Genomic DNA, 13987 nt, shown 5'->3' on the forward strand with positions numbered 1-13987 from the left:
TATTCCATAGCAAGAAGCCAGGAGAGGACACTGAGCTTTGTTTGGAGTCCTTGTCCTATCCTTAACATTGGTTTTGAATGCTATGTCAAGCTCAGGCTTCCTGTTCTGCATTTCCTCCCAGGAGACCCAAGAATACGTTTTCTCCAGCAAGAGCACTGTGCTTCGGTCTTTTGGCTAGCAGGAAGACCTGCCTTTTTTGTGCTAAAAAAGCTGATCCTTGCATTTCTTTATTTTTAAAAAAAGTTTTCTGCACAAAAAATGCCATGTTTTCCAATGGGAATAGTTTGTGAAAACTGAAGTTTTCAAAGACTTTCAAAGAAAATCCCAATGTTAAGGATGAGGCAAGGACTCCAAACAAAGTAGTTTGCTCTGTGTCCTCTTTTGGCATCTTGCTAAAGGATAAAATACAAATTTACCCACCTAGCAAATTAAACTTCTTTTTTTTACAAGCATTCCTTTGACCAAAACGTAATCTTCGACTTAACAATAAAACGCGGCATAGTGGTTTGATTGTTGGACTACGACCTTTTATTCCCTAAGAAAGGAAAGGAGTAGCTTTACTCTTTTCCTTTCTTTGCAGAATAAAATCAGCAAAGAAGTACCTCCTTAGTATAGACACATACACTCTCCATAAGCTTACATCCTCAACCCCCCCAAAGTTCCCACAGATTTGATGCTGGCTTTCAAGAATTTGAAGTATTTCCCAAGCCTGCCTGAACTATACCAGACGAGGCCTCTTTCTCAAAGAGATAACATAACAGGAAAGCCGGGACGGACGTTGCGCAGGACAAGATCTGCATCCCACCCGCCCCAAGGGAGAGAAGGAGAAGGCAGATGGAAGCGGAGCCTCAAAATGGACAGATCTATGGAGGAGGCAAGAAGGAGGCAGGGAGCGTAGGCTGAAAGGCTTGCTATTGCTAACCTCCATGGCCTGGGGGCCAGGAAGACCCTAAACATAACCAGAAAGCATCTGGCCAAGAGACCCACAAAGATGGGCGACACACGTCCTGCTCCCCAGCAGTTTGCTCCAAAACAGACCACCAATAAAAGACATTGCATTGCTATTCTGTCTTTACCCCTTAATAAGATTTTTTATATATATAAAGTGTAGGAAAGGAATATGGAAGCAAATGTATAAATAGAATGAATCATTGACGTAAGATTTGCTCTCGTGCCACAACAAGCTACAGTCCCCAAATTCCATAGCACTTCAAGCGGTGCCAAACCAGATTATTTCTGCAGTGCAAATGCAGCTGCCACAGCGAGGAGGGGGACAAATTGTTCTCTGCTGTCCTAGATAGTAAGACCAGGTCTAATGGCTTGAAGTTACCGGAGAGAACATTAGAAGGAACTTCTCGATAGTAAGAGTGGCTTTGGTTCCCCCATTTGTGAAATTTTCTCTCCAAATGCCCCTGAGAGTATCAATTTCTCCACATCACTTTCTGTAGGAAGAACACCTCTCCTGGTCCTAAAACAGGTCAGGAGAGGGATGTGGCACAGTTGTTCCCATGCATTTGGGGACAAAACAATGTCAAAAAATTGGGGTGGTGCTTCCATCGCCCCTGTTTTATGCACACAAGGAGCATATCCATGAATTCATGGCTGATACCGTGTCTTTCTTCACAGCTTTTCCACACTCATCCCTCCCTCCATGCTTGCAGTAGCTTTTTTTTTGCAGATGAGCCATAATTATCAAAAGCAACAGCTTGCCTTGTCCATGTTGCTGTTGCTGTTGTTGTTAGGAAAACAGATGAAGAGAGATGGCCCAGCCAAGCTCCTTCACTGAAGGGGGGGAATAAAAAGAAACCCCGAATAATGTGCTCAAGACAGACCATGGCGGTGCAAAAGGGAAACCATTCCTTCTTTTCTCTCCCTGCAAAAAAAGAAGCCGTACAGTGGAGAGGAAGGAGTTAAAGTTCACCTTCCTTCCAGCCCCTGGAATGCATGATTAATGCTACTTAAAAAATAAGCAGCCCCAAACAGCCCTGGTTTTCTCAGAGAGGCCCGGATTATTACAACACAACTCCTTCGGCTCATGCAATGGCTTTCCAAAGTCATCTTGTGCAAGGGTGCGTCTCTCTGCGTGCGCATTGCTCTGAGAGCAGAATGAATGAATCATTGACGTAAAACCCCTTTTAACAGGATCTGAGTTTCCTGTTGGATCATCTCCTAAGAAAAGGACCTTTAAAACAGAGGGCAAACTTCTATTTCTATACCCTCAATCAGGGGCTGGCAAAGGGAAGGCATGGGCTACAGATCCGACAGCTAAACCAGTTGTCGGAATATGAAACACATTTGAAGACCTATTTCTTCCGCTAACAATACAATTTGTTGTTGTTGTTGTGTGCCTTCAAGTTATGGTGTCCCTAAGGCAAAAATATCATGGATTTAAGTCCACTGTTTTGTGCTGATGACATTTTCACGCATGTCCCAATCCCCCAGATGTGAAAACTCTTTGAATAATGTATAAAATGCTTGCAATGTTGTCCAACACAAGAGATAAACTTTTGGCATTATTTCATGCTCCTGTGTGTGTGAACAAAATAAGTGATTTAATATCCTTATGTCACTATGGGACAGGGACGTAATCCAGATTTCAAGGAGAGGCCAGCAGGGAAAATAAATTGGTAAATCCTTCCCACACCTCCATTGCAAGACAACCTCACTGGATGCTGCAGAGGATAATCCACAGCTCAGGTTTCAAGGCAGAAGATGTCTTTTTTCATCAAGGGGTGTGTAATGTCTACTCAAAGCCGACCCAGGCGTTTCAGCCACAAACCCTGCTGAACTCTTATCATAAGTTATTCAAAGGTTGGTTATTGTGATCCTCTATGTAGCTGCAGACAACACCCTCCTATGCGTGCCAGAGCTTTGAAGAATCACTAATGTTGACATGAGCACTTCAGCAAGTAATTGCGCTCAGTCACAACATGGGCTCCCTGCTTGACTTCTCACCCACCTCCTCAACCTCATAAACAATTCAGAAGCCAGAGTAAGCTATAGGACAGTGATGGTGAAACTTTTAGAGGCCGAGTGCCCAAACTGAAACCCCAAAACCCACTTATTTATTGCAAAGTGCCATGTCCATCTGGCTTTCTAGTAACAAACTCTGGCAAACTCTGTGCTGGGGCGATGGCACATGCGTCCACAGAGAGGGCTCTGAATGCCACCTTTGGCACACATGCCATAGGTTCGCCATAGGACTTTAGCCCAGGATGAAAACTGGCTGTGCAACTAGGACCGGAAGCAGTCTGCCGGTGTTCAAGCAAATTCAACACAAAACCTGCGTTGCCAACAAGGCATCATCAATAATATGTAGTAGAAACTGGAGACAGCTCTGGTAACTTTAATGATTTTGTAGAAAAGGGAATTTCTGCAGGTCTTGCCTGATAAGCCATAGCTGCTTATCCTAGAATCATAAGAAGATTATTATATTACATTATTATTATTATCACACCAAGGCCAATTCAACAATAACCACCGTACTGAAAACAAAAAGCTGCAGTAGCACAGTAGCGCTCAATATGTTCGCCCATTCATGCACTCACACGATAAGGCGACATAAAACCCATATAAATTGCAAAAGGAAACCTTGATTTTTGCCATTTTATATAAGGGACACCCTTTTACTATGCCATTGTATTTAATGGGACTTGAGCATCCATGGATTTTGGTTTCCATGAGGGGCCTGGAACCAAGCCCCCACAGATACACCAAGTGCCCACTGTACGACCAAGTACATGGACAGGAAAACATTGCGCTAAAACCAAGCTGAATGCTCCAGTGAATACACCGCTCCGATAGATCCTTCCTCTGCCTCCTGCGACCACAAATTCCTTGCGCCAGCTAGAACATAGCTGTGGTTATTCAGCCCCCAGCCAATCCTCCTCACAGGCCCTGGCACAACCAACCCACCCACCAGCTCTTGGGGGCCCTGGACAACAATGTGCTTTTTGTACCAGCGTCACTGCAGACAGGGCTGGGATTGTCCCAGGAAGGCTGAGGCATGGGGACTGGGGCGGGAAGCGGAAGGGAAGAGATCTGAAATACCTGTGACTCTATTTGATCCTGGGAGGCCTCAAGAGGGAGGAAAGGGCAAGGCAAAGGTCTTTGCTAGCCAGACCTTTGCATGCCCCGGTCCCTTGGGCAGAGAAACCAGCCAGGCCCACACAGGGCACCCTGAAGCTGCCAATGCCAACAGCTGCAGATGCTCAATATGTGTGTGTGTGCAACAGTGCAAAGGTATTTCAGGCAGTTTGCATTGCAGCATCCAACGCCTGTTCCTTTTAGCAATCCACTTCCTGAATTCTTTGTGGGAAAGGTCAGTTGGTCAGTCTCTTGACATGTTCCTCATCCTCTCCTCTCCTTCCTTCATTATCCCTGGTCGCTCTTTCCTTTAAAACTTTCAAAGGCTGCAATAAGCTCTCTGAGGAACTAAATGCCTTTTTGTTTGCACATATCCACCTACTCACTTTTTGCACGGCTGGGCAACCGCATGAGGGCCACAAGGCCAGTCTTCCATTCCCAACAACCCTGCAGGGACCACAAAATGAAGACCAAGTGCTTCTGGCTATAGACAGGAATCCTATAGGCAAGTAAATGAGTGAACAAGTTCTAATTTCCCCTACAAAAATCACCAGGCCAGGTCCAAGTGCTCCCATGCGCACAATGCTTTCTCCACATACCGTGTGTTTGTGTGTATCCGAAACGCCAAAGCTACCAGTTTGTAGGCTTACCGCAACCTCAACTCTGGATCAGACATTAGCCACCAAAGCACCGCTAATTGTCTGAATTGGTTTCCACATGGCCTTCGGGGAGAGGATCGCATGCTGGCTTTGCAGACGCATTTGTGGCCTGGAGCCACAGACTGCCCTCTTCTTTTTAAAAAGCTGGTTTATTAAAAACCAACAAATCCAGAAAGTGTGGCTCAGAAAACAGCAACTCTTGTGGTTGGATGCCTTTGAACCATTGTGAACTGCTTCCTAATCCTAAACTGCTGCTGTATGTTTCTTTAATTAAAAATAAAAAATACATATTAAAATAATGCAGGAGAGAGTGTCAAGATGTTGCAACAACAACAACAACAACAACAACAGTTATTTCTTTCCACCTCTCCTCAAGGCTCAAGGTGGGGTACAACATGTTAAAATACAAAACACTATTAAAAATCCATAACCCCACAGTTAAAATACAGTACTGTGAAATCATTAAAATACACTCATAGGAGTTTTAGTGTGTTGAGTCTTGGACTACGACACCATAGGATCCGGGTTCGAATTGCGGGTCAGCCATATAAACCCACTGGCTGATCTTGGGCAAGTCACACTCTTTCAGCCTCAGAGGAAGGAAATTGCAAACCTCCTCTGGATAAATTCTGCAAAGAAAGCCCTGTGATAGATTCATGTTAGGGTTGGCATACGTCAGAGACAAACTGAAGTTACACAACACAAACACACACATGCAAGATCTCTGTGATAAGGTGAAAGATAAAACATGTCTGGCTCAGCGACCCTCCCCGCATACACCTCTTTCCCTGTTGGTTGTGTCACAACAATCTACCAAGTTCTCAACCTGAACACATCTCCTGAAGTCTGTTTTACCGACCAAGATCTAAACACAGAGAACTGCCTAGAAGGCCCACAATAAATCAAAAGTTAGGGGCATGACTTTGAACATCTAGAGCTGCCAGGGTTTCAACCAATAAGGGATGGGGGAAAACTCAAGATGTGCAGCAATGACAATTTTATCTCTTTTTCAAAATCCATACTTGGTTTCTTTTTTTGGCACGCGTCAGCAATCCTGAAATCTGTTTTAATTGTATCATAATTATCTCTTTTGGCTGCAAGCTTCAGACTCTCCTTCCAGCAAATTGGCCTCATCTTTTCCCAAACTGCCCCCACATACCCAAATACTGGATTTTTGGCATCCCATTCAGTCTTTATAAAAGGACATGCTTTTCAGCTCTCAAATAAGGAATATCCCTTGTAATAAGGGACACCTGCTAGTCCTTTTCTTTTGGCAATGCAACTCCTTCCAACGTCTCAGATCTGGACTAGGGCTTGGTCCTGGTGATACCAATGCCAGGAAACGCAGCCTGAAGCGGAGACGTCACTCCTCCATGTCAGATTTATCTCAGTGACCCAGAAAATGAAGGCTGTGCACTCGGTCACCTTCCAGAGTCACCCAAGGCGGCCGCCGCTGAAATCGGATCTCCGAACTTGGAGGAGGAACGGCAAAAGCGTGGGAAGGGAAGTGGTCTGGGGTATGCAAGTCTAGCACATGATGGATAAAAACCACACTTCCCATCGCAGCTCTGCATGTTATTATGAAAATAATAATAATAATAATAATAATAAGCTCTGAGTGTTACTATGAAAAGGCTGTCTCCTTGAGCTCTGTGGCATTAGCCTGATACAGTGATGTGATTTGTCTGGAAAAAATAGAATTGGGGAATATTTTGGGGAAAATTTTATAAATTAAAAAACCACTGGAATTTTACCTCTCTAGGAATTTTTAGGTCCTCCAGAGCAACTTTATGGTCAACATCAGCCAGAAGCTGACCACAGGATCATCCTGGAGCACCTAAAAATGCCAAGAGATGTATTTTCCCTAGGAACCTCTAGGTCCTCCGGTGTGTCACCTTCCAGCTGAGTCACATTAGAGGACCTACAAATTTCTAGGGGTAACGTATCAATTAAATAAGTGAATAGTCATATCTGCAAAAGTCAAAGCCGCAAACATGGAGGGCCAACTGTACTATATTAGCTTATCGTTGTTGCAAGACAAAATAATGGTTTCCAGCCATGAGCTAGAAAACGGCCTCTAAGGTCAGGCAGCGGTGGGCATGAAAAAACGACAATGACACACTGCTGCAGACCCCCATGGCCAGCGTCACACTTAAAGTGGGTCACTCGTTCTGACACTCGCAGTGTTAGCATGCTAGCAATCCATGGCTCAGGAGCATGTTACGATATCACAGTGATGATGTGCCCATGTGTAGGAACCAGCAACATAAATGTGTCACACACCAGGGCAGGGAGACAAAAAAGGCTGGCCTCGGATGGTTTTATGTGGCCAGAAAAACCAGGAATCAGATCAAGTGTGAAGGAGTTCTTTGTGTGTTACACTAGGACTCTGGGAGACCAGGGTTTGAATCCCCACTCAGCTATGGAAACCCACTGAGTAACCCCCTCTCAGCCTCCAATGAAGGTAAGCCTCCCTTTGAACAAATCTTGTCAAGAAACCCTGGGATAGGATGGTCTTAGGGTTACAATAGGTTGGAAGGAAGTCAAAGCCACACAACAACAACAACAACAACAGCAACCAAGAAGCACAGGAAAAACAGGCGAATAACAGAGGAGATAAAAGCTGTAAACTATGTAGTGGGAATTGCGTGGGCCGCATGCAACCCACACAAGAGATCTTACCAAGAGCAATCAAAGGTAAGATTAAAGGTTTGGAATTGAAGATGGAATTGATTAAATTGAGCTGATGATGGAATGATTGTATTGGAAGATACTTTGGAATCAGTGCTACCACCGCTACTGATTGTGTGTGAATTTAAATCAGATTCAGGATTTAAAATTAATACGCCAAAGACTAAGATGCTGGTTATATACACAATATATACACAAACTAGAGGCAACATCTGGCTCAGTTGCAGATGGCTTCAACAGGTCAGTTTGTTGTCATTATCATGATCTTTGCCATAATTATTTATACTCTGCCATTTCCTTAAAACTGGGATTCAAGGCAGATTATTCTTTAAGGAGGAACTTTCCAAGATGTACAAGAAGGAGATTGGTGCACCGAAGTGGCATCACTAGGGGTATGTGGAGGGGTACGGCTCACACCGGAGTGACACCTCAGAAGAGGAGTCATACCTATTTGTTGTGGGATGAGAAGGAGCAGATGCACCCCTCCAGGCTTTGCTGTGGCGGTGGCAAAGGTGAAGGGGTGAAAAGACCCTTTTGGCCACCATCCCATCCCCCGACATCAGATGTGGGGATGCCACTGGTGCATCCCAGCACCTTGCACAGATAGGTAAACCTGACACTACGAAGAAAAGATGCCAAGGAAGCCAGGCATTCAACCCTTGAAAGTGTATCGGAAAAACTCTGACGCTGGATCAGACTCAAGTCCTAGCTCATCTCACGTTCTCTTCTCACAGTGAATGACCAGATAGCTGAAAAGAGAAACCCACGGACAGGAAGGCAACTGCAACCCTTTTCCCTGCCTTCGCGCTCATGTTCTGGAGCCACTGGCATATCCAGAGACAACCCTCCTGCACTTGCTGCTCAGCAGCCTGTCCAAACACGACCGCAGTGCTGTGTAAGCCATTCCTGCAGACTAGGAATACTGCAAAGGGCTGCGTGCCTGCGCAAGTCCCACTCCAAGAGACATGGGGAAGGGCAGCGGACCAGAGAGGAAAAAGCCAGTCCAGCCCTATCCCTTCGCCAGAGCCAAGCACTCCCCTCCTTCCACAGCCACGGTTGTGATTTATGGCAACCCTGTAGAAGTGTGCAGCAAGGTGAGCTATGACATTTTCCTGCCCTATGCTCCCTGGGAAGAGGTGCGCTTCCAGGAGTCACTGAAATGTCACACAGACTGCAGGAACGACAGCTTTCTGACTGTGCTCAGCAGCGCATGACCGAAGCATGCTGTGCCCAGCATTTTCTATAACATGGCGCGAGTGCACCTGCTCTGAATACTTGCCCACTGACTGCCATATTCAAGCCACAGCTGTGCCAAGCTGCTGTTGTCACCATCCTCATCCTCATCATCCTTATCCCATCAGTTTTACAGTATACCAGGCATATTGGAGACCTTCACTGACTTGGGTTCTGTCCAAGAATCTAGAAATTATTGAAGGCCATCTTGAGTCTTCTTTATTTGAAATGCTTGTGACCAGATGTGTTTTGCATTTCAGATTTTGGCAGGTTTTTTTGAAATATACCCGTCCCTCCACATTCGTGGCTTTGGCTTTTGAAGATTTGATTATTCACGGATTTTATTAATATGTTCTCTCTAGGAATCTCTAGGTCCTCCAGCGCAACTCTATGGTCAACTTAAACCAAAAGTCACACCAAAGGACCTATAGAGATTCCTAGAGAGAACGCTCCACTAGGATTTGTAGCTCCTCCAGTGCAATTCTATGGTCAATGTCTGGCAGGTGTTGACCATAGAGCTGCAATGGAAAACACAGAGAGGTGTTCTTTCAGGTAAAAACATAGTGCTTTTGTTATTTGCGTTTTGTCCACATTCACAGGGATTCTGATTTTGGAGGATTGCAGAAGTCTGGATAAGGGGTAAAGGAGACTCAACCCGTATCATCAGATAATGTGGCACGTTCCAAGCAGTGTCACTTTTGGCAACTGTGCCCTTGCAATCCTATCTATGATTATTTCATTGAGATATCTTGCCAGTCTGCAGTTCCGACTGATGGCAATCCTAAGGCGAACCTATCACAGGGTTCTCTTGGCAAGATTGGTTCAGAGCGGTTTTGCCATTGCCTTCCTCTGGGGACGTGAGTGACTTACGCAAGGTCACACAGTAAGTTTCAATAGCTGAGTAGGATTCAGATTGTGGTCTAGTTCAACCCTGAAGCCACTGCACTATGCTGGCTCTTCAAACACCTTGGCTCCTATCTATATGGCATTGCTCTCCAAAGTACCCGGATGCCAGCCTTTTAGCGAAAAGATGGTGGCAAAGCAAAAGGGCACTTTGAGTCTCCCCTCTTCCGCCCTGCTCTGCCTCCCTGACCCCAGTCAGGCAGTAACTTTACCATTGGCTTCTGGTGAATGATTAACACTAGGTTGTTCAGCAGAGCCTGGTATAGTTCACGCTGCTGCAGGCAGCACTGCTTGGCTTTCACCCAGCGGTCTCTGCCCAGCCAATTACTCACCCAGCTCTGCCCGCTGGTGCCAAAGGAGGGAGGAGGACCAGCCGAGCCAATGGCAAACAAGGCCATAAGGATGGGAAGCAGGGAGGACACAGCTGGCTCCACACTCCTCTCTGCGCTTTATTCCATGGGGAAGGGAGGTAAAAAGGATGACATGTTTGGAGCGCAAAGCCGAGACACTGAGGGCCAAAACAGAAAGGCCAAAATAAAGCTGCTTTGGGTCACTTTGGAGGTTTGCTGTTTAAAGGAAACATGCAACTTAAAAGGCCAGAAGCTGCACCAAAGCTTTGGCGCGGCTTCCGGTCTCTTAGGATGCATGCATCATTTAAACAGTATACCTCCAATGTGACCCAAAGCAGCTTTATTTTGGCCTTTCTGTTCGGGCCCTAACCCTCTGAAAGTGAATGGAAGGAGCTCTGGGGTCCCAAACTCTCCGTTGCAAAACCCCGAAGCAGAAGAATCCAAAGATATAGCTGTGTCGTCTGTAGAATCAGTACATAGAAAGCTTGTAGCATCTCAGAAAGCACCTTAGAGACTAATGCAAAGGTTTTAATGTGAAATCTTTTTGTGTAATTACACAATTTTTCTGGGATATTCACGGGATAATCTCCCAATCTCCTTCGTGTGATAAACTCCATAGACTGATATTAATGCCTTATGTTTATTAAGTACTGTATATTTATACAGGGACTGGCAGCCAATGGTTCAGGTCTACAGACCATCACTATGAATAGCACTACAGTAAATCACATGCAGCACGGAAACATTGCAACCAGGAGACAGTAATACTGGGGAATTCCCTGTGACAAATGGTATCAGCTTCTCTTCCATGATGATCTCAGAAGATTATCAGAGGAAAGAAGTGGAAGAGAAGGCACTGAAACCTCATAAAGCTTCCCTGTTTTACACCGCCTGGAGCACAGGAGAAAGGAGTCACTGAGACACCCCAGATTTAACATCAGATGCCTCCCATCCTCTCCTAAATATCACTCCTTTCAAACCCTACTCCTATCATCCTTGCTTACCTTCCCTTGATGCAGGGCATCCTGCCAGGAAATTAACTTCCAAGCCTGGAAGAAAACCTTGGAACAAAGGCCCTGGCAGGGTTAAGAAGGGCATTGTTAAAAATAATACCCTGTCCTTCTGGATTGGCACAATGGATGCAGAGGAACAAGACGCACAAATAGAAAGAGCTGGGCACCAAACAACCCTTGAATGTCTGCAACACCTGGCAAAGAAACCTGTACAAAACATGCACTCTTCCTAAGCATCGTCTGGAAGGTACAAGGACCCATGTGTCCTCCTTCCTTCAAACTCAAGCCTACAAAACCCAGAATTCCATAGCAATGAGCCATGACAGTTAAAGTGGTATCAAACTGCATGAATTCTGCAGTGCAGACACAGGCTCTGATACTTCCATACCACTATGAATGTACCCAGAGCTTCCCAGAATGTAGCCGGAGTTTCTGCAGGGTCCGACCAAGTCGCTTTGCCCGTCGAAGCTGACAACACTGGGCTAGATGCAACCAAGATGTGAAGCAGTATAAGGTCAGCTTTCTATGATTTCTTATGCTTCCTGAACTCCCCTCGCAAACAACTCCAAGCAACCCATGCACTCAACACTTAGTAACATGCAGCAACCTGGGGCCCTTTTGCAATCGATAATCACAGCACTAGGATTCCACTTTAACTGCCATGGTCATCCTATGAAATCCTGGGGTTTGTAGCTTGTGTTAGCTCCAGAGCTCTCTGGCAGGGAATTCTTTTTAAACATCAGACCCCAGGATTCCTTAGGATGTTGCTATTGCAGTTAAAGTGGAATCATAGTGCTATAGTTGCCTACTGTGAAATCCATTCATGAGATCCAGCACCGGCTGATGAAAGAAAGCTGTCATGCCCAGCTTTTGAACTACACATAACTTTACAGAGTGGCACAGAAAGGATTTCACATGCCGTACTGCATTCAATGCTAACACATTTTAAGGAACACCTCCCTCCCTCCTTAAGTGCAGGACTCCCATGTTTTCCATTCCCTCCAAGCATAAATGCCTGTCTTGTCAGCCAACGACCCGGCCTCCTGTGAATTCCCTTACCATGGTTCGATCGGAGTCTTCCCCCTTCCCATTAAATCCGTACACCATTCCTATTATTTCAGAAGATCAAACAGCTAGTAGCGCCAGGGATCCAACAGCCAGCAACGGTGTTGCTGCTTCCTCGGTTTGAATGCCTGCCACGACCATCAACTGGCACAAGAAAGAGAGAGAGAGAGAGAGATGTAAACACCAGCTCCCTGATCCAGAGTCCCTCCCAGCGTCAGCTGGCCATCTCCATAAGAGCTGACGAAGGCAGTGCCTTTTCAAACGCACAAATCAGAGAGCATTTGTCTCCTCCAGCAAATGCCACACAGCCAGATGACTCTGCCAGAGGCCTGGATTCTCCCCCATAGATAACCCATGATACTAGATAACAAGACTGCAATCCTCACTATGTTTACTACAGCGTAAGCCCCCGAGGGAGAGAACACCAGGTCTTGGATGCCTTTTGGATCATCCTGTAAGGATGCCATCCTATAACCATTTACCAGTCTTACAGGACTGTGCTATTCAATGAAAAAAACATATCGGCCTGTTATTTTATATTCTGCGGATGCCGAAGGATTGCATGCCAGTGCTTGCCCAAGACTCGATTCTAGCCTCATCTATCCAACTGAGCCCTGCCAATGATCATGAACAGTTGTTCTCCCTTACGGACAAATAAAATACTGCAGGCATCTTGAGCATAGGAGCACAATGCCCTAGAGCAGCGGTAACCTGTAGGTCATCTAAAACCATTGGAAAAACACATATTTCCAATGGTCTTAGGAATGGAGACACTCCCAGTATTCTGCACCATTGGCTACACTGGCCAGGGCTCATTGCAGTTGTCGTTCGACAACATCTGGAAGGGCACACATTGCCCTCTGGACAGCAACCTATGGTTCCTTCTAAGCATCTCACTGAAAGCAAAGGGATGCCAAAACTCTGGCTGGATGCTACTCAGAGCTGGAAAGCTCATCTGCGTTGCATCTCCTCCAACTTCTCATGCCGACAATATGCCCCAGGAAAAGTACAACAGCAGACAGTGCCTGCAGGATGACTCAGAGAAGCAAGTCAAGCCAGGTCCCTGGAAGGAAGAAGGAGAAGTAAACACCCGGAGGGCCACCAGTAACTACTAGGAGGAGGAGGAGGAAGATTTGCAGCAGCAGCAGCAGCAGCAGCAAAACATGTCCTGGGTTAGTCAAGTGCAGCCTTGCTCCTGTTACGCTCCGTTGTAAGGGCTCGCCATGCTATCTTGTGAAAGCAAATACGCACGCCAAAAGACACCGATTGTGCAATGCCACACATGTTTACTCCGCACCGCTGTGCCCAACTATTTGATAGTTATATTTCATTTGTGTCTCACCTTTTTCCTACTATGGCCTTACTCCTTGCTCAGTGTGTTCAACACAGATCTCCATGCAACAAAAGTGTCCCTTTGGCTAGAATTCTCTGTTGGTTACAATTCTCATTTTGTAGATACAAAAATAGAGAGAGAGAGACAGAGACATAAATGGGAATGAATGGAGATTATGCCCCCAAACAAAGGGAGAGACAGGACCACTTCCACACAGCCAAAGCCAAAGAAACCCTGTTTCCTTGGCAAGATTTGTTCAGAGGGGATTTGCCATTGACTTCCCCTGAGGCTGAGAGAGTGTTACCTGCCCAAGGTCACCCAATGGGTTTCCACGGCAGAGCCAGGATTCGAACCCTGGTCTCCAAGGTCATAGTCCCAACACTCAAACCACTTGATGCCACACTGGCGCACTCTCTCTCTCTCTCTCTCTCTCTATATATATATATATATATACACAGTATATACACACACAAATACATAATATATATATAGACACACACATATATATACTGTATTAGCTTGCACTTTGTAAACTGCTTAGTGCATTGGTAAGTGGTATAGAAATGCACTTGCTATACAGTATGTACATGAACATGTTTACAAATATATTTACAAATAAATACACATTTGCATATATACAAACACACCCACAAT

The 13987-nt window shown here is 45.6% G+C and overlaps 1 protein-coding gene across 2 annotated transcripts in view; it reads right to left on the reverse strand.

Annotated features, from left to right (window-relative positions):
• Window positions 1-13987, reverse strand: part of BCAR1 (BCAR1 scaffold protein, Cas family member) — a 29916-nt gene that overhangs the window by 14662 nt on the left and 1267 nt on the right. Inside the window, exon 2 of one of the 2 annotated variants that reach the window (XM_042480732.1) lies at window positions 11995-12144. The exons of the other annotated variant lie outside the window; for it this stretch is intronic. Within the exon in view, the coding sequence (XP_042336666.1) occupies window positions 11995-12042 (48 nt within the window). The 5' untranslated portion in view covers window positions 12043-12144. The remainder of the gene's footprint in view (window positions 1-11994; window positions 12145-13987) is intronic. 2 annotated transcript variants of the gene reach the window in all.

The sequence above is a fragment of the Sceloporus undulatus genome, chromosome 8 (assembly GCF_019175285.1).
Source record: "Sceloporus undulatus isolate JIND9_A2432 ecotype Alabama chromosome 8, SceUnd_v1.1, whole genome shotgun sequence".
Classification (NCBI taxonomy): Eukaryota; Metazoa; Chordata; class Lepidosauria; order Squamata; family Phrynosomatidae; genus Sceloporus; species Sceloporus undulatus.